The 20,586-nt window shown below is 36.9% G+C and overlaps 1 protein-coding gene across 2 annotated transcripts in view; it reads left to right on the plus strand.

Moving 5' to 3' along the window:
- The window catches only part of ulk4 (unc-51 like kinase 4), a 276,239-nt gene that overhangs the window by 212,337 nt on the left and 43,316 nt on the right, over positions 1–20,586 (plus strand). For both annotated transcript variants that reach the window (XM_067401179.1, XM_067401171.1), the window contains exon 34: positions 4,286–4,378. In XM_067401179.1, the coding sequence (XP_067257280.1) occupies positions 4,286–4,378 (93 nt within the window). The remainder of the gene's footprint in view (positions 1–4,285; positions 4,379–20,586) is intronic.

A 20,586-nucleotide genomic window follows, 5' to 3' on the forward strand; every position in this document is an offset into this window, starting at 1 on the left:
GGGTTCTGGCGGTGGAATGTATATGCCACATAGGAAGATGTCTTGTTGTGACAGGAAAAGTTCTTTATGGAGTTTTAGCTAGATATGGTATTTGCCCATTTTCATGGTGTCAGTGTAGTGGGAAAATGTATTCTGCCTTGGCACACTTTCTAAGTTTTCATGAGGTTAAAATGATTTCTCGGTAATTGGGAGGACAGTCTTTCTCTCTCGTTTTCTTTATTGTCCTCTATCCTTCTCACTCTGTATTCTACGATTTCAATTTTGTTTAAATTTATGAATATGGATATACGTGAATAAGCATATTAAACAGTAGTCTCAGTCTCAGCCTCAGATGTGCTGCCTATGGACCTTTTACTGACCACACAATTATGACAATTTTCAAAGATCATTGCGTTTGAATTTGTTGAATATATTTTTTGAAAGAGAATAGGAGCTCTTTGAAAGAGACATTTGTTTGATACACTTAGAAGAAAACAAGCAAAATTCACTCAATATGTTGATTAAAATATATATTTTATATGCCTATATTTCCTGCTCCTGTCCAATTTCAGATTCATCTATAAAATAAAAATGTCACTTTACATCTCAGACAGGGTGTGCTATTAACTTAACTGCATTTTTCAGGAGTGTTACAGTAGCACAACTGTTTTCTAAACATCTAACCATTCCTTTTGCATAAATTATGGATGGGTCAGGATGGTCTACTAGTCATCAAGCAACCAGCTAATTGGATACTGAGGTCGATTAGTGAGGTTTTTCTGTTGAAAGTGAAAATTTTTTATATGCTTCATTATGGCAACTCTGTACCATGACAGAAAATTTGTCAAGTTTCTAATTGTTTTATTTAATGTTTCTTGTTTAATTTAGGGCTGTAACAATGAAATTCAAAAATAAATAATAAAATGAAAATATAGCTAGCTTTAAAGGGTTAGTTCACCCAAAAATGAAAAAAATGTCATTTATTACTCACCCTCATGTCGTTCTACACCCACAAGACCTTCGTTCAACTTCGGAACACAAATTAAGATACTGTTGATGAAATCCGATGGCTCAGTGAGGCCTCTATAGAGAGCAAAGCCATTCAAACTCTCAAGGTCCATAAAGGTAATAAAAACAAATTTGAAACAGGTCATGTGAGTTCAGTGGTTCTATCTTAATATTATAAAACGACACAAATACTTGTTGTGCAGCAAAAAAAAAATAAAAAAAAAAATTCAACAATATCAATATGGACCGATTTCAAAACACTGCTTCAGAGCTTTACAAATCGAATCATTGAGAATCGGAGCGCCAAAATCACGTGATTTCAGCAGTTTAGCCGTTTGATAGGAGATCCAAATCACTAATTCAAAACAAAAGATTCATAAAGCTCAGAAGCTTCATGAAGCAGTGTTTTGAAATCAGCCCATATAGATATTGGTGAAAAGTTGTTATTTAGTTTTTTTGGTGCACAGAAATTATTCTTGTCTCTTTATAATATTAAGATGAACCACTGAACTCACATGAACGGTTTCAAATATGTTTTTATTACCTTTATGGACCTTGAGAGTTTGAATGGCTTTGCTCTCTATAGAGGCCTCACTGAGCCATCGGATTTCATCAAAAATATCTTCTATCTATTTGTGTTCCGAAGATGAACGAAGGTCTTATGACTGTAGAACGACATGAGGGTGAGTAATAAATGAAATTATTTTCATTTTTTGGGTGAACTAACCCTTTAAGGCCTTTATATGGTCAATTTCTTTCAAAATTCTCTAGGGTTGTGAGTCAAACAGTCCCAGCGAGTTACCTTCCGATCGGCCTCTGTTTACCTTGTCTGATAGCTGCTCAAAATTCATTGGCCGATGATGAGATACATCAACATCCTCACAGACAATCATGGCACCTCGGATGAAGGCACTGCATGCCAATTTTCAAGTCAGTCGGACTAACGGTGAAATAGTTAGAGGCGTTTTCATGTTGGCCAAAGTGCCAGTTGTGGCGTCCTTTTTCACACTATCACACCATTTGGTGAAAATATCTCATTCTGTTCACGAATTATAGCCATTTTAGTAAAAGTGGGTCCCCCCACTTTGAATGTTTTGGTGGCCTTTAGGGGCCTCGAATCGAAATTTCAACTTGTTTTGATAATTATTGACAGTCAGATTCTGGAGAATCTCACTGCACTGGTTTTGTTCCGATCAGGCCAGAAACCTATGACTAGTTAGTAGGTAGTAGTTAAGTAGTAGGTTTTTCAAAAAATGCAAAATACCTGAAAATTTAGCCAGAATGATGAGTGATTCTGAGGCGTGCAGTTTGTCCATCTTGAGCCAGGGATTCCAACAACATAAAACACTTGAGCCTAGGCCTAACGGTTTAGAAGATATAAGTGATGGCGTACTTTTCTTCAGTGTAGTGCCCCCGTCAGGCTGATTGGGGCGAGCCTTGCTGATGTTGTGTGTGAGTACTAACAGCGCTTAAAGTTTCAAGTCTCTAAGCCTAATGGTTTGGTCTGCCCGATCACTTTTAGGGAAGAATGCTGATCCTTGGAAAATTTAACAATTACAATAGGGTTTCAGTGCTGTGTGATTGAACCCCTAAAAATGTGTTTGTTTGTTTGTTTTCTGAATTGTTGAATAAATTATCAACAGATTAATCGATCACCAAATAATAAACAGATCAAAATAATCTCAATGCCCTTCTGCCTTCATTTTTCCTCATCTTTCTTGTTTCTCATGTCACAGGCTGCACTGTTAATCCCCTCTTACTCTTTTTCTTGTTCCAGTAGATATCCATCCTTATTTTGTTTTCCCTCTCTCACCCTCGCTGTCCCATCCTCTTGTTTGTAAACACTTCTCACTCTGTCGCCCTCATTTCTTGAGCTGTTATCCTCATTTTTTTCTCTCTCTCTCCTCCTTTCCCTACACTCCCCAGCCCCCCCACCCCCCGTCCTCAGGGAGCGCTTGCCTGCTACTGTCGCCGTAGGCATGCTTTTAGGGGGTTCATGTCTGGATCCTCTCCTCACTGATGATTAGATTGTTATGCAATGACAACTGCTATGCAGATACCAGCAGGATACATCCAGCCACTCACTCCGAGTGGATCCACCACACCTTTTACCCATAATTACTCGCAGCGGACATCTTTGTCAGAGTTACCGAGTGCGTGCACACAAACGTTCGTGTTCAATTTCCAATACTTTGACGTATAATAGTTCCCAGTGCTATTTTTTAGCAGTGAGCTTCAGCAGACCTGTGGTAAACAGCGCTTTAAAGTCAGATATGTGGCACACAGGACTCACAGGAAGTCGCTCCCCTGTCAGTTCCTCCTCAACCCTCATTATCCACCCAAGGCCTTTGTCTTTCACTCAGCGTCCTTCCATACATATTCATTCACGGACATCGCCAAAAAGGAGCCTATAATGGAATTCAGTACGCTGAGAGAGAGAGATAGAAAAAAAAAAGACAGCAACAGAAGAGTGAAAGCAAAGCTTATTAAAAAAGTGTCCACACAACCCAAATTCATTTGGGTGATAATGATGAGGGAGACATTTCCGAACACTTTTCCCACTGCGCTGACTGTCCTTCCCTCTGCGTTCACGGTTTCTCTCACGATGTCAGCCTGAGCTCCATCATTAATATTTTAAATGAGTGAAGGGAGTTTAATTGTGAAAAAGCTGCAGTCCTATTAAGCGAAGACTTGCTGTAATCTCATTGCTCCGGTCTGTCAATCTGCTTGAGGATCCCAGACACTCACATTCACTGAAATATTAGCCAGAATAAGACAGCTAGAGACAGCGGCATGAACTTTTGAACCAGACTCCCTGCACGGCTGCTCTCGCTGATGACTGATGGGTAACAAACTTTGCATTTCTTATGCATTCTTGCTGTTGTTGTCTATTTTTATCTGTCTCTCTCTCTCTCACTCTCTCTCTCTCTCTGACAGCTGTTACTAAAGAGTAAGATGTTGTGGCGTATGGTAGACAGCGAGCTGTACACATTGTTCCGTTCCGGCAGCAGAGCTGGGCAGTGTGCAGAGACCCCAGCACCTCTGAGGAGCGTCTCTGTTAAAAATAGCACGAGCTTCAAGCTACTGTACTTCCTGTGATGATTACATGAGCAGGATTCTCTCAGACTCTCAATCCTCTGTTGCGTTGGGTCTTGAGTTCTCTTCTATAAGCATCCCCCCAATGACTGACTGTCCTCATTTTCTTCCTTTCACTTCCCCTGCATTCTCCCTCATGTTTTTTTTTTCTTCTTCTTCTTCTCGATCTAATAATGCTCTCTCTGTTTCTCCTTTTTTGTAGAGATCAGACAGTAATGAAAACACTGAGGCTGCAGAGGAACTACTACTCATCAACAAGCCACTGACAGACCTAAACAACCTCCTCATTCAACTGGTCAGTTAGTGTGTGTGTGTGTGTGTGTGTGTGTGTGTGTGTGTGTGTGTGTGTGTGTGTGTGTGTGTGTGTGTGTGTGTGTGTGTGTGTGTGTGTGTGTGTGTGTGTGTGTGTGTGTGTGTTTGTGTGTGTGTGTTGTTGTGATTTATGAGGACAAATTTGTATAATGACATGGTATTACACTGGTATTACGACGTAAACATGAAATGAGTCCTCATATTTAAGTTAGCTTTAAAAACATACTAAACAATTTTTTATTAAAAATGTAAAAATGCAGAATGCAATTAATGTTTAGTGCAAAAATGTTGATTTTACTTTTCTTTCTTTTTCTTTGGGGGGGGGGGGGGTTATTAGAGATAACTTAAAAGGGATTAACATGTAATTAACATTTCTTACATTTACAAGGTAAAGAAATGACAGTAAAGGTGGGGTGACATTAGCAAAATTTTGCATCAAAAAAGGTCCATTGTCTCTTGTCAACAGCATAGCAAAGTATAAAGTACAGTTCACTTTAAAACCATGCTGTTTGTCAGCATGGTGAATTCAAGTGACCGTCTTGAAAATGACCAAAACTGAGTCTTTCCAATAGGAATCCATGCAAAGCTCCCAATAGGACGGATTCTTGTTTTGCCCGTGAAGTGGTCACATCTTAACAGGTTGTGTTCAGAGGACACTCAACTGTGTTGCCTGGCAAGTCCAGAATGATATATCTTCTATTAGATATATCAGTCTGGTCAGTCCGCCCTCCATCGTGCTCGAGTCAACTCCAAACCGTACCATGCAATCAGATTTGTTTATTTCAGTGACGCAAACAGCGTCACTCTAGTGTGGCAAAAGTCCCTTTAATATCAACAAAGATTGCACACGCGAGACCTGAGAGTTTGTTCTATTCAGCCGTGAATTCGGTTTTAAATGACCAAAAACACATTAATTATTTACTTTTTGCTGTTAACTCTCTTATCGCTTTGCTAACGTCATATTCGCCCTTCTCTGATTGGTTTACTCCGCTTCCTGTTTGCTCAGATTTGCTCCGCCCTAGAAATCTAATTGATTCAATGGCGACCAGACTCATCCGCTGGTACAGCGGTGAGGCTGGATTTTCCAGGTAACACTCTTCCTACCTGTTAACACAATTAACAGTCTATGCTTTTGTTTTTCTTTATTATCATTTGTAGTTTAGCCATTTAAACAGTCCTTTGTTTTGCACACGATGTTATCATGTTTTTATAGCCCTAAGCTGTGAATTTGGAATTATTTATTTATGAAAAGTCCCAAAAATTCTCATAATAATGCATAAATAGAAACCCATTTAAAGTCAGTTATGCATTTTCTTGGCCTTCTTAATGAATAAAAATTATTTGACTGTTATGATAAATATAATTAAATTGCATTTGCTATGTTTACATTCACCCTCATAATGAGATTATAATGGGATTTTGACAATATTGCGATTAAACTTTACCACATGTAAACACCACACTCCACTCAAACAAATGTGATAAAACTTATAATCATAGTAACCATAATCACAGTAAATTTCTGTCGCAATAAACAGGCATGTAAACACCTTAATCTTACACAGATCTCGTGTGTTGTTCACACAACTTCATGAAAACTTTTCCCTCCACTCTGAATGGCTAAACTATCAACATAACTTGCTGCGCAGACTCTGTGAAGAAAGCAGTGCAGTTTAGGCAACCCCAACGATGTTCATCACATGTGGCAAATAACCTTCTGATATGTCCATACAAATATGTTTTGCATTTGATGTAAGTTGAGTAAAACAGTGGCCAGCAACATGCCTACTGTATGTGAGTTCATCTTTTGTGCTGTGGAGTATGCAAATAATGGCTGTAAAATTAACCAAACTTCTTAACGAATAATCAAAATAATTAAAATTGTATTTATGTTGGAGTAAAGAGGTTTTCTTGTCTCATGTGAAAACCTTATTGCAATTAAGTCTTTACTCTGATTATTGGAAATAATTGTATTATTGGTGCACATGTAAACAGGCAATGAAAACTTAAAATAAATAACTGCATAATATAATTCATGCTACTATATAAAAATTCCCAAGGAGGCTGCGCATTGCTGCAGTTTCATTGTGGTGCAGAATTGCCATATGGCAACAAGACACTGTGGCACACCGTTGCCTTATGGCAGCCTTCATATTTTCTTAATTAACGAACCAAAAAAATCCAGATGTAGAATTAAATCTGCACTAATGCGTTTTATAGCACAATTTGAGGAACTCTTCAGTATGTGTCTCCCCTATATGGGTGACCCCAGGAAAAACTTTTAGAGAAAATCAGGTGTCATTTGATTTAAAAACAGCATGTTGTTATTTTGTTAATTTGTTTAAGAATACCCTTTTAATTCCTAGAATTCAATTTGATGGTGTTTCATACAAATAATGAAATACAACCTATCAAGTTCATTGAAATTCTTAACAAAAATCTGCTGAACAAATCTGGTTCTCAATGTTCTTGTCCTTCACTATGGGACATTGTAAGTTCACAGTGTTCGACGTTTATGAAGCTCTGAGCCAAAAAATGTTACCACTGTTCTCTGACCTGCACACTACCTTCACTTGGAATTCACAGAATAATCTTGAGGTACTGAACTGAAATATTGATTGGAATCATCATCCATCAGTCCATCAGAGCAAATTTATTTAAAAAATCAAGATTTTGCTTGCAGCAAAGATGGGATGCATTTTTTTTTTTTTTTTATGATCAGTTCACTAAAACCCAATTCAAGATCATCAGAAATACATGACTCTACCTACATGTCTGAAAATCTTCAAAAACGTACCTATACCACGTGTTTCGCTGCAGTTTGTATCTGAAATTAACACTAGTGGAAGTAAAATAGCAACAGCCTTTATTCCGTTAAGATTTCAGGGGCAAATTGTCAATAAATAAAGACTTATTTTTGTTTGGTCCCTTGCACAATAGCTCACCTGGTACAGCATTGCACCTGTAAAACATGTGTCATGGCACAACAAAAAGAGCCCAAAGCCTCTTAGAAGCAAGCTAAAGTGACATGGTTCAGCATTTTTTTTTTTTTTTTTTTTTTTCGTCATGTTTGCTCGTTTTATCGTTTAGGTTTAGTGTAGGTTGTACCATAATTGCAATAGAGCATTAAAGAAATTTCTGTAATTAAGTACTTACCCTCATGTCATTCCACACCCGTGAGACCTTCGTTCATCTTCAGAACACAAATTAAGATATTTTTGATGAAATCCGAGGGTATCTGATCCACAAATAGGCAGCAACGTCATTGCACCTTTTGACGTCCAGAAAGGTAGTTGAAAACATGGTTAAAATAGTCAACGTGACTGCAGTGATTCAACCTTAATGTTATGAAGCGACAAGAATACTTTTTGTGTGCAAATGTAATGAACTCAGTGCAGGCTTTCTTGTTTACGTCCGAAAGCCGGCTTATTATTGAAAACATGCTACAAGCGAAGCAATATCATTTTGCAAAAATTTACCCACAAACACTGGGCTTTTTAATAAACCCACATCTACAATGGAGAAAAACGTGATAAAGTCCCAATAAGACAAGTCATTTCACATCCAAGTGCAGCTCCTATCTCTTTGAATGGGAAAACATCAAATTCTCCAAAGCTGTTTGCCAAGCTTTCGATTAAATTTAGTATTTGTAATCACCAATGAAATCTGACAACAACTGTCTCATATTTTTTTTTCCAAATGCTCAAATCATGAAAAAAAATTATTTTTTAGGCCGGATCAAGCTAATGCACATGCGCAGACCTAAATGCGCGTCTCTTTTGCCTCATTTCAGAGGCGTGCGTCTGACTGTTTCTATAGAAACCGGAGCTTCTAATGGCTGCTGCAGTGACGCAATGATTTTACCAGTCGACAATTGGCTTTTATTTAGAAGGCAGGACTTTTTCCGCCATATTGCGCATTGCACTTTCTCCAATATGAGTGACACGTCTTGTGTTATTCTATAGTCTGTGATTATAGCACCTCTTGTGGATGTGTCACCTGAAAAGTGCAGCAAAATTTTCTTCAGGCTTTATAGAAATGTAGGCAGGGTCACTTGTTTCCAGTGGGTTGCATCAAAACAAGTGATTCAAACTTTAATGTGTTGTACACACAATTACAGCTGCCTTCTTTATCCTTTTCATTTGGCTCTTTTTCCGTTCACTCGCTATCTGCACTGATGATTCGCAATGTGCCTTCAATTGACGCACACCTTGTCCGTATCTTTGACAAGCTACATAACCCCTGTTTATTTCTTCAGTCTGCCAGAAATATTACTTACACACATTGTTTATCTGAATTTATTGCTATGCATTTTGTAATTAATATACATAAGTTCTGAACATTATAAAGCCAGCTTATCATATTTACAGTCTCTGGTCTGTCCTTATTTAATCATATTTTGTTTGTACATGATGCTACATTAGAATCTTAAACTATATCTATATCTTAAACTATAATTGTTTTGTTAAGTTTTAGAAGTCTGTAAAAACTGTTGCTTAAATTCAACTCAAAAAAATTAAGGCAATATTTTCCAACTACTTTTTGTAAGTTTAGTGAACTTCTTGGTATTTTGAGTTGGTAAAAATCAATATTATGTATTTTACTGTAAGCTAAAAAAAGAAGTAGAGTCTACAAGATAAAGCAAATCATTTGAGTTTAGCCATTGTGACAAAGAGCAGCATATTAGTAGTCTAGCTCCCTCTGCTAGACTACATCACATACACAAGTAACCTCCAAGGCCTAAATCCTTAAAGGGGAGAGGGGTTTAGCTGGTAACACATAGGTGTGGTTAAGTAAAAGTATCTGAAAATACCACGCTTACAGTTATATCATCAGATGATTATGACTCCTGCATTATTATAAAACAAAGATTTTACTTCTGTGAAGCTGCAGTTGAAAAATATGACAGTATCTTTTAAATCAAGTCTACTAGCCACTGGAAGACCAAAAGGTTAATGTTGGACACTGGTTCCTGCACATACATTTTGGTGTTTGTAGGTCTGTTTTTGAATTTTTGACAGAGCCAGACTAGCCATTTCCAGTATGTGTTCTAAGACAAGCTAACCAATCCCCAACTCCAGCTCTGTACTAAACTCAGACAGACATAAGATTGATATATGAGGAATACGTGCTTTTCCCCCAAAAAAGTCAAACTATGCTTTTTAAAAAATACTTACAGTAGTCAGAGATGAGCTCTTGCTCACTCTCTCCCATGTATTCAATGAGGCATCTCAGAGTCATGTCTCTCTTCTTCACCACAGAGGTACTTGGATCCTATAGTTGGTAAGTGAATAATGAAAAACTGAATCTTGCAGGCCATATAACTACAGACATACAATGCATTTATCAGTGTGGGTCTGATAAAGCTTATATATATATATATATATATATATATATATATATATATATATATATATATATATATATATATATATATATATATATATATATATATATATATATAACCTTAAAATGAATTAGGAGCTGTAATCAAAAATGTTTTTTTTTGCAAAAATGTTTTTTTCTTCATTTATCTGTAATACATCAATTGTTTGACTGTTATTTGGAACACTCAAGATGTGTAAAGAATTTGCAAACTTTTATTTTTATGCAATCCAATACTCCATAAAATATGTGGGATGGGTCTTCAGTATGCGGTCAGCAAAAAGTGTGTCTACACTCAAAAAAATATTTAGCCCCAAAAGTTAAAACTTATGTAATTCAATTGCATGTCAATTTTCCGTCCATTTTAATCACATAAATCCAATGTAAAAAAGTTAACTTTTACTTAAGCTTCTCCATCATGTTCAGTTGACTTGAATGAATTAAATAAAGGTTATGTTAACTGATAAACTGCAATTTAAGCTTGTGTAATACATAAAACTTACTCTTTTAATATAACTTATTCTTACTTGCTTTATATAACTAACTTACATTAATTTATTTATATTAAATAAATGGTCAAACACGTTACATTCATAAAAATTTATTGTCTCAATTGCTGCAGGAATAATAAGAAACATCCAATCTGACAAAAAATAGAACATAATGCAGTATTTCACAAATTAAGACAACTGTTTACAGCAGTTTTGTGCCTTCTCCCAAACTAACGCAAGGTTATGGCTCCTTGTTTGACTTTTTAGTTTTAAGTCTGTGTGCCAAAAAGTTCATAGATCAACAAGGAACCAAATTTCAACATCAAGCATTATTTTCATATATTCAAGGTAACATTGGGATCTCTCTGCATAGTATGGTAGTCAGTTTGTGCTTTTGCTTGTCTGAAACTTTATACATAACAGTAAAATGGTTACATTCCTTGTAAACATGTAAAAAAAAAAAAACAAACAAACAAAAAACAATCAGGACACTTGGGGAAAAAAAAGAAAAGCAATTTGAAAGATTATATTTGACTTTACATATAAGAGGCTTTCTGTTGTCTGTCACATTTCAGCATTTAGACATTCAGCAGCCCAAGTGTCCTACTCACAAGTTAACTTCCTGGACAAGGGCTAACATCACTGTTAAAGAGTTAGTTCACCCAAAAATTTAATTTCTTTCATTAATTACTCACCCTAATTCTGCTCCAAACCCCTAAGACCTTCATTAATTTTCAGAACACAAATTAAGATATTATGCGTGAACAACAAGCTGCGTAGGAGACTGACATAAAAGGGAAGAAAGTCGTTATTTTTGTTTTGTTTTTTGCGCACAAAAAGTATTCTTGTCACTTCATAACATTAAGGTTGAACCACTACAGTCACCTTTCTGGGCCTTGAAAGTGGTAGTTGTGTTGCAGTCTATCTGAGGTCAGATAGCTCACGGATTTCATCAAAAATAACCTAATTTGTGTTCCAAAGATGAACAAAGGTTTTACAGGTGTGTAACGACATGAGGGTGAGTAATTAATGACATAAATTTCATTTTTAGGTGAACTAACCCTTTAAAAATATCAGAGTTAGAGGAAGCCAGAAGGTGCATGAGGTGTAGTCTCTTGATTTGAGTTAGTGTTATTGGTTCATAGTGTCATCGATCTTATGGTCTTCAATTCAATGTTACAGAAGTTTAAATGTTTTCTAAGTCCTTCCAGTGGATCGAAACATCTATGTGATGTCCTATAATCTAAATTCATCAGTACCTTCTTGAAGAATTCAAAAGTGAATTTGAGACTCGGAGCATAGCTTGATTGCGTAGATCAATCCAAACAACAAACAGCATCCAAAGGAAAAACTCCTAAGTGTTGTAGTAGTTTTAAACCCTCTGTTGCTACGCCAACATCCACTGGCTCATCCTCAGCGCTTTCTTTAAGGGTCACAAAAGGGCCCAGAGTGGTCTCAGAAATTCCTCCCTCAGTTCCTTCAGGATTGCAGTCCTAAGCAAGTAAATGAATGAATGAATGAATGAATGAATAAATATGTAACACCTTGTTTAGTTTCACTGAAATTTTGGCAGCACACAGCAATATACTATACGTGTAGGTCATTACAAAAATATATATACAGTACAAACCTGGAATTCTGGAAGAATTCTGGAGAACTGGAAGTGTTGTAATGTCCCCACACAGACTCTTTATGACACAGTCTCATTTGAAGTGTATATCTTCGCACTGAAAAATATGACACAATATTAAAAACAGTGATTATAGTTCAATCTTTGTAATTAGTTCCAAAGAACGGTAACGCAATTTACCACATCTTGTCTGCAACTGCAATGTGTGTGATATCTTTTGTCCAGAAGCTCCTTTGCTGCTGAAAACTTTAATTTGATCAACAGTGTATCTGTCCAGCTGCTATGAACGTTGACAGAAGTGGCACAGTCGTTATCCGCATTAATTTTGCTTTTATCTGAGAGGAAAGAAGGAAGAAGGAAGAGATGGAGGCCTACTGTGAAGGAAAATATTGTAATTTACAAAAAAAAATGTCTTAATGTAAATAACAAAAATACTTACTTAATTTACTGTGAACAGGTTGACTAAATCTCTCCTCAAAATGTCCAAGTTTAATCTTAGAATGTTTCAATTATTTAAACATACTGGATACTTCTGTGATGCTTCTTCACACACTTTACGTTGCCACAAAACTCACGCATCTGAAAGTCAAAAAACAGAAAATCGACATCAACAATTTTACAAAGAAATGAAATGAGTAAATTTTAGTTTTAATAAAAGAAATATGAAAAAATATTACACATACCATAATTGAGTTATTGTCCCACTGATGAAGTTTCTGAAATAGTAAAGATGGCATACACTTTATTATTTATTTATTTATTTATTTATTTATTTTTAATGAAATTACGACTTGAAAAGAATGCATGTTCCCTTTCATGGACACGACTTTTAACAGGATTTTTTTTTTAGTTTATATACAGTTGAATGACAAACACACTCTGTCAATGTTTTGGTATATTTCAAAACTATATTTCAAGCAAAGTAAAATGCACATCGAGATGACAAAGCAGGTTATATATATATAATAAAAAAAAAAAATATATATATATATATATATATATAAAAACTTGTAAAAATACACAGTCAGTTGAATACATATCTCGAAATGATCAAATTTACAAATACTTGTAAGACAATAATATAGATAACGTATACATTAATGAAGTGTGTTTGAGCAACGTTTTGGCTTATTTGCAAAGCATAACGTTATAACCATAGACTGGTTATAACGTAAAAAAGAACGCTGAAATTACTAATCTGTTATTAAAAAATAATTATAATAATAACGCGTAATCTATTTAAATGCGAATATGATACACAGTCAAGTCGACAGCATAACGTTATCTTAAAATGATCACAGTTACATATATTACTCCTTTTACAGGTGAGAAGACCTAAAATATAAGTTAATTACGGTCACTTCGCTTTAACAAAAATGCGCCTTCGCGCTAAAACTAAGAAAACAAAATAGACTGCACATAAAAATGGTTATTGTTTAAGTTTAAATAGTTAATAAACATATCTTACCTTGTAAAACATCCACATCTATTCATCCAAATCCTCCTTTTCGCTGAGTCAGACAGTAGATCGCCATTGCGCCTTCAGTTGTTGTTTTTTGAACTCAGACTCCAGTGAGCATGCGCAACACTTGCATTTGTGCCTTATGGCAATGAATTAAGTATAGTTTATGTAATTTGATCAGGTTGGTCTTGGATCCATTTCATTCATGTTGTATAAAAGTAATTTGGAATAATAATAGGTATTTTATACTTTTTTAAATACGTTTTATTAGATTTTTTTGCTTAATTTCTATTAGTGGCAAGAATCATTTTTTTGAGTGTAGCATTACATAAACAAGCTTGTTCACTATTATTTGCCTTTTTAAAAAAACTGAATGAGCAGCATGTCAGTGCTAAAACATTTACCTGGAATGGTTCAAAGAGGGCAGGCCATCTTTCTTTAAATTTTGCCACATCTGGGGACTGGACAACTACTTCCATCCTTCTCCAGCTATATGTCCTGGCCATCGGCATTTATGCTTCTAACGTCCCTTTTCTTGCTGGCTTCTATATAGAAAGGGATGAGATTTTTTTTTTTTTTTTTTTTTCCGACTCTCAATAACTTTTGGTTACCTTAATTAATCTAAATGACAGATAACAACAAACCTCTGAAACATTTACCTTAATTCCACCTACTAAAGAGCTTACCTATTCCATGAACTCCTCCTCCAAGTAGATCTGATGGTCTTCTAAAGAAGCAACACAAATGAAAGAAGAGTTTATTTATTAAAATATCAGGATCATTGATGTTATTACAATGCAAAAGAAATATTTAATCTTTCTACTTGAACAAATGGTTTCAAAATATTTCAGACAAATATATCAACAGATTAAGTTAAAGCGCCAGGAATATATTATGTCCTCATCTTTTTCAATCATGTAGGGCAACAACAGTAACTACAAACCTAACATATGTTTAATATTAATGTCAAGACCTTCGGTAAGGCCTCTTGCGGCGCCTGCAAACCTGACAAACTTAACGTTTATAGTGCAATAAATGCATGCTCATTCGGCTAAAACCTAACTTTATGCAATGTAAATAGTTACTTACTTCGATTACACGTTGTATAAAGCCTTCAAAAACTCCACAGAAATCCGAAACTGGTCCGATACAGGTGACAATGAGCAACGGTCTCGTTGTTCTGCTGCAGCATGTGGGCGGGTTGTGACGTTTTACTTTGGATATAAACACTTAAATAGAGTTTTGTAGAAGCAATTTATTGTGAAGGTCAGTAAAATCAATTTTTTGATAGGTAATAGTAAGTTACAAATACATTCACACTTTTTACTTATGTAAAACTTAAATGAATTCAAAAAGAAAAGGGAATCAATTTATTGGAAAAAATATACTTTTTAAAATTAATTCCTACAGACAACACACTTGAAGGGCTTTTTACAGTGCAGTTTTCACACTAGATTTCTGTATAAAAATAAAGTGGGATACGTTAATCCCCCATGTCACTGTTGCTGAGCTCTAGTTTTGTGCTTACAGCTGATTGGTCCATGGTTAGCCTCAAAGGTTTCAGGGAAGACAAAGTGTCAGACTGAAAAGCTCTAATTGGAACTTTTATTTTTAGAGTGCTGATGATGTGTGGACAATACTGTGGTTTGTAGTAAAGAAATATAAAGATATCAAATCATACCTGATGACACATATTGAATCAGTTGTGACCCTTCTACAAATAAGAATGTAATTTTCATAGCAATTTGCATCAGATTGATTTCACTGTGTCCAACAGTAATTTCATGATATATAATAAAGCGTTCTTGATGTGAAATCCATTATTAGATTATAGTTAGTGCATATGGGCCGTTTTTACACACACTCTGCTCTCCATCACATTTTCATGTGTCATTAACCGATCCCTATAATGAATAATGGAGCATCCATTTCAAAAATAATCAATCCAGACAAGTGAGACATTCATAATTGAAAAGAGAGATTTACCTCTCATTCGTTTCATGAAAGCCGCAAATTGACAGAAAGATAGATTGAATTTCATCGCCAATGATTTTTGTGTTTGCCAAGGATTTTGTATCTTTCTCATGAAAGAATATTAGAACAGCCAGCCACAGATGAAGACTCGGTACAGCCTTTGAAAAGAGGGTCTGGATGTTTGTGGGAGATGCAATAAACAGAAATGCGGTTCAGTATTAGTTTGTGTGGAAGGCTTTGTTGTATTTCATATTCCATTGTTGTAGTTTCATATATTGCACACTGTATATGACTCATGTCTGATAGAGGCTTTCAGCAGACACTATATGACATCTAGATGAGACTACACTGAAAATCCCATCAACTGAAGATAGAGAGTGAGTGAAATGAAAGTGGTTGGCATAGTGATGGACTGTGGCATAATATTCCCACAGATGGCAGAAAGACCAGAGACCAGCTTCCCACCAAAACACTCCACTCAACTCTGTAACCCTCAGACGTGCATCCAGGTTGCGTATGTGTGTTTGAGTGGCAAGCTGTACCCACATAACCCTCAAAACAGAATCCAAGCTGATTCTGCCCACTGTGCCAGGAAAAACTGACAGACTTATTCTTGGGGCCAGTTCACACAAAACATTTTTGCTGCTAAAAACGCATGACGCAGGTCAGTAGAACCTTTTTAGAATGCTGTGTCATGCGAGAGACACTACAAAAAACACGAAAAGCGAGCACCACGTAAGCGCGTTTACATTGCAATGTAAAAGTGGTGTAGTGGAATGGAAAAATGCCCTAAGGGGTGAAGGGCCCTATTGTTTTCCTTGGGTAAAAATATTTGTTTGACCTTTTGGGCACTATTGGGGCCTTTAACATGCTCAAAAACTCTTTTCACACACGTTGGAATCGTCTGCCATTAGGGCTGGACACAAGTTGTCATGGAGGGGTCTTGGGCGGGCTCTGTGGTACACCCTATGGGTCTATTTGAGGGGCCCTGTAGCGCACCCCTTTTCACCTACACTAACCAAACTTCATACAGTTATAGTTCTCATTGGGATTTCTAAATGTGCTTTAATCTTCCTCAGAATAATGTCAATACATTGCAGATGTACACCTGTGAAAGGATTCTTGATATCTTGAATTCTGTTGTCATAGAAACATGTCAAACTTTAATTATTTTGGGGGGGTTTTGAGACTTTTAGCATGCTTCAAATTGCATGAAACTCACACACATAAGGGTTGTCAGCCAAAAGACATAGACAAAGTCTTAGAAATGGGTGTGGAGGAGAGGCTCTATAGCGCCACCTTTTGACTAAGGTTGAGTCACTAGATGACAGCATAGGCCTGTGAACGGCATAGGCCTGTGAAAACACAGAAGTGTTTTCTGTGATAGGATCATGACAGAAAGTGTAAATGCTAATGTGATTTTATTATTCATATTCTAGGTAATATTAATTACTATGTAATAAGAAATAAGAAAATGCTCTTGCGATTTGCTCAGCCGTTTTATTCAACAATATCCAATTATCAAATTATGTGACTTGGAATCTTGTTTCTCTACTTTATCTCCCCAAAGAAAGCACTTTAAAACTTTCTGTCCCATTTTTTGTCTCATTTTTAATCCCTATTAACAGAAAATAATGCATTGGAAGGAAGTCAATGCAATCAGTCTAAAAAATGCCCAGATTCTCTGCAGATACAAAAAAAAAAAAAAAGCATTTGCCAGAAATAAATGTGGCTTGTGGCTCATGGCTCTGTGGCAATATGAAAGCTCTGTTAGAGCACCCACCTGGCCCCAAAACCAACATTCGCTCAACAGGACAGCTTGACTAATGACAGATGGGTTGAGTGTTTGGGAAAATATCTAAATAAAAACATTTTAAAATGCCATATACTTTCTGGAATAGCTTTTTAAAACAGTCATGTTCATTGTTGAAAAATCATGGATATGTTTCTGTCTTCTTCCTTAGTTCAGTACATACACTGATCAGTGAGTCAGACATTTTCAGTACTGTGCAATGAAACATCCACTCCCTATGAATAACATACTGGACAGTAAAAAAGCACACATTGACTGCTCACTATACTTACCAGATACTTACTCTATTCTCACTATACTTGATACCAGCAGGACTTCAGTCATCTCATCATATGACGATGTTGGTTAATAAATGCCAGCTGTGCTTTTAATGAACAACATCATAACTATTCGCAGGCAATTGAATCATCAGTGTCCCACTGTTTTTTTGGATCAGGATTTTAGAAGAAAATATATATGCATAGGCCTATATAAAATCTAAATTTTAAGGTGCTGTATTTCATACAGTGTATTACATTTTAGCTTTTATGTGGTTCACTTAAAAGTTTAGTTCCCCCAAATATGAAAATTCTGTCATCATTCATCATGTCATTCTAAACCCATAAGACTTTTGTTCATCTTCGAAACACAAATTAAGATATTTTAATGAAATCTCAGAGATTGCTGCTGCTCCATTGAATGTCTATTCACCCTAAACATTAAAACGTTCATAAAGAAATTATAAAAGAAATCCATATGAATTGAGTGGCTTAATCCAAGTCTTCTGAAGAGACACGATATAATGAACAGATATAATTTAGGCTTTAGGCTTTTATTTCACATATTTGCAATGAGGTTCATTCTCGTGTCACGCCAGGGTGTCATGCCGTGTTGAGCTTCAGCAGGAACCAGTGAGGTTTGTTCTTGTGCATCAAGCAAGTAAGGTTGAGCTTCAGTTTAGCATATTTGATGTGCTCTATGTATGTTCGCTGATCAATGTGAATAAAAGCCTAAATTCAGTCTGTTCATCATATAGTCATGTCTCTTCGGAAGATTTGGACTAAACTTGATTCTTTTACATTATTTTACAATGTCTTTATTAAAGTTTTGCATCGTCTGAGTTTTGGTTGAATAGACTTTCAATGGAGGGACAGAAATTTTGTTAAAAATATCTTCATTTGTGTTTCGCAGATAAATGAAAGTCTTATGAGTTTGGAAGACATGAGAGTAACTGATGACAGAATTTTCATTTTTGTGTGACCTATCCCTTTAAAAAATGCTGCACTGTGAATAATAAACAGTGCAAGTATTAAAAGAATTTAAAAATAATGTTTTTTAAATAATTCCAAATCATGTACATCATGTAACATTGCAGTACACTGCTGTCACTGCTTGAAATTTAATGTCAACTACCCACCTGCAGAAATCTGCAGAAAGATTTCCACAGAATTTCGTCATTTGCCAGAACACCTGTTATTCACATTCTACACATCCACTGGGCCATGCATTTAGTTTATTTATTATTTTGGCTAATAATGGCTTAATAATGCTATGAAGAAGACAATGTGCACAGAAAATATAAAAAATAAATAAATAAATATGTGAGATTGGACAAAATTACTACATTTTTTATATATCACAAAGTTATGTTGCAGAATAACTTGTCTTTTAGCCATCAGGTCATCCAACATGATAATGAATCAAAGACAATTGTGAGTGCTCGTCATACAGTTCTTGTGAATAAGTCATGACTGAGCAGACCATTAAAGCAGGACATCCCACAAATATATGTGATCATGAGACATTTGGATTGGCCAAAAACCCTATGTTATGGGGACACAATGTCCCCACAGAGATGGCAATATCCAAAATCCTTATCCTTGTGGAGACATTTTTTTGGTCCTCATGAGGAAAACAGCTTATAAGTCATACTAAGCGATGTTTTTTGAAAAATCTGTGATGGGTAGGTTTAGGGGTAGGATTAGGGGATAGAATATAGAGTTTGTACAGTATAAAATCATTATGCTTATGGATTGTCTCCATAAAACATGGAAACCTGTGTGTGTGTGTGTGTGTGTGTGTGTGTGTGTGTGTGTGTGTGTGTGTGTGTGTGTGTGTGTGTGTGTGTGTGTGTGTGTGTGTGTGTGTGTGTGTGTGTGTGTGTGTGTGTGTGTGTGTGTGTGTGTGTGTGTGTGTGTGTGTGTGTGTGTGTGTGTGTGTGTGTGCCCGCATGTGGAATCAGGGCACCAGGATGGGGCTGCGTGTATGTTGTCAAGGGCAAATGGTGCCCAAGGATCAGGTGAACAGATTGTCTATGTGTGCTAGGGACATACTGCATTTTAAATAGATCATCCGAAAGAGAAATGTGTCACCTCAAAGTCCCCGCTCAATATGAAAGCCTTTTCATGTGTTTACTCCTCACGCTTTTCATTTTTGGTGGTAAATATTCCGAGTTTGCCCACAAACAATCACACATGATCTTCCCTGCAGTCTGTTTACGCAGCGGCTGAGTTCACAGTTTGAAGCAACACATGGTTTGAAAAATGTAATTTGCAGTGTTGTTTCTTCCAAAGGAGGCGGTGGGAAATATCGATCGCCTCAAATACACAGGCCCAGTTTTGTGCCTGAGTACATGCGGAGGTCATGAGAGGCCTGCGTGTTACACGTCCCCATAGGCTTCAGTTCTCCTCCTCTTCTCATTCTTTCTTTCTCTCCTCCAATCATCCATTCACAGCCCACAGTGGCATTAACACTCCCTAATCTCCCTGATTCCTGTGTGCTTTTCAGCCCACAGTCCCATTAGACTCCTCAGCCTGATTTCCCTGATGCATCTACAAGCCCTGCTAAGTAAACAGAGTGGATTTGGGAGGCCGTCTAAGCAGGTGTTAACTCTTGTTCTGCTCTGACTCCGCGTTGGCATGTGAACAATACCGGAGCCATGGAGCCCGTGGACGCACACCAAAGGCCTTTCAGCACCAAGGGATCTCCCTCCGGTCAGCCTCTCTGTGGGCTGGGGAGGAGGCGGCGCTCTTTGGGGGTATTGTCTGGCCTCCTAAAGCACCGCACTCCATTCTGGAGTGGCCGGCCACATCATAAAGAGGGGCGTGATTAGGCGCGGCTGGCCCTTGCCCCAGAGTCTCTTGGGATTATGCCTTTATGGCAGAGGGCAGCTCCAGATCAGCGCCCAAAGAGGCTAGAATCCCTGAGCCGGCCACACAGGGCTTTGAGGGCCGAAATGAGCGGCGGAGAAAATCCCCACGGCCCTTGTGTGTCGCTTTTTGTCTTTATCTCAGTCTTAGGCTGAGCGGGGATTGTTGTGGTCTGGGTTGAGAACTCATACTCCATGCTGCTCCCCTGATGGATGTGTTAAGCCTGTAACTTACAGTCTCTGAGGATGATAACTCTTCCTGTTTTACCTTTTCAGCTCTCCTACCCCGAGATTATATCACTGCCAATA

Source organism: Chanodichthys erythropterus, chromosome 2 (genome assembly GCF_024489055.1).
Source record: "Chanodichthys erythropterus isolate Z2021 chromosome 2, ASM2448905v1, whole genome shotgun sequence".
Lineage (NCBI taxonomy): Eukaryota > Metazoa > Chordata > Actinopteri > Cypriniformes > Xenocyprididae > Chanodichthys > Chanodichthys erythropterus.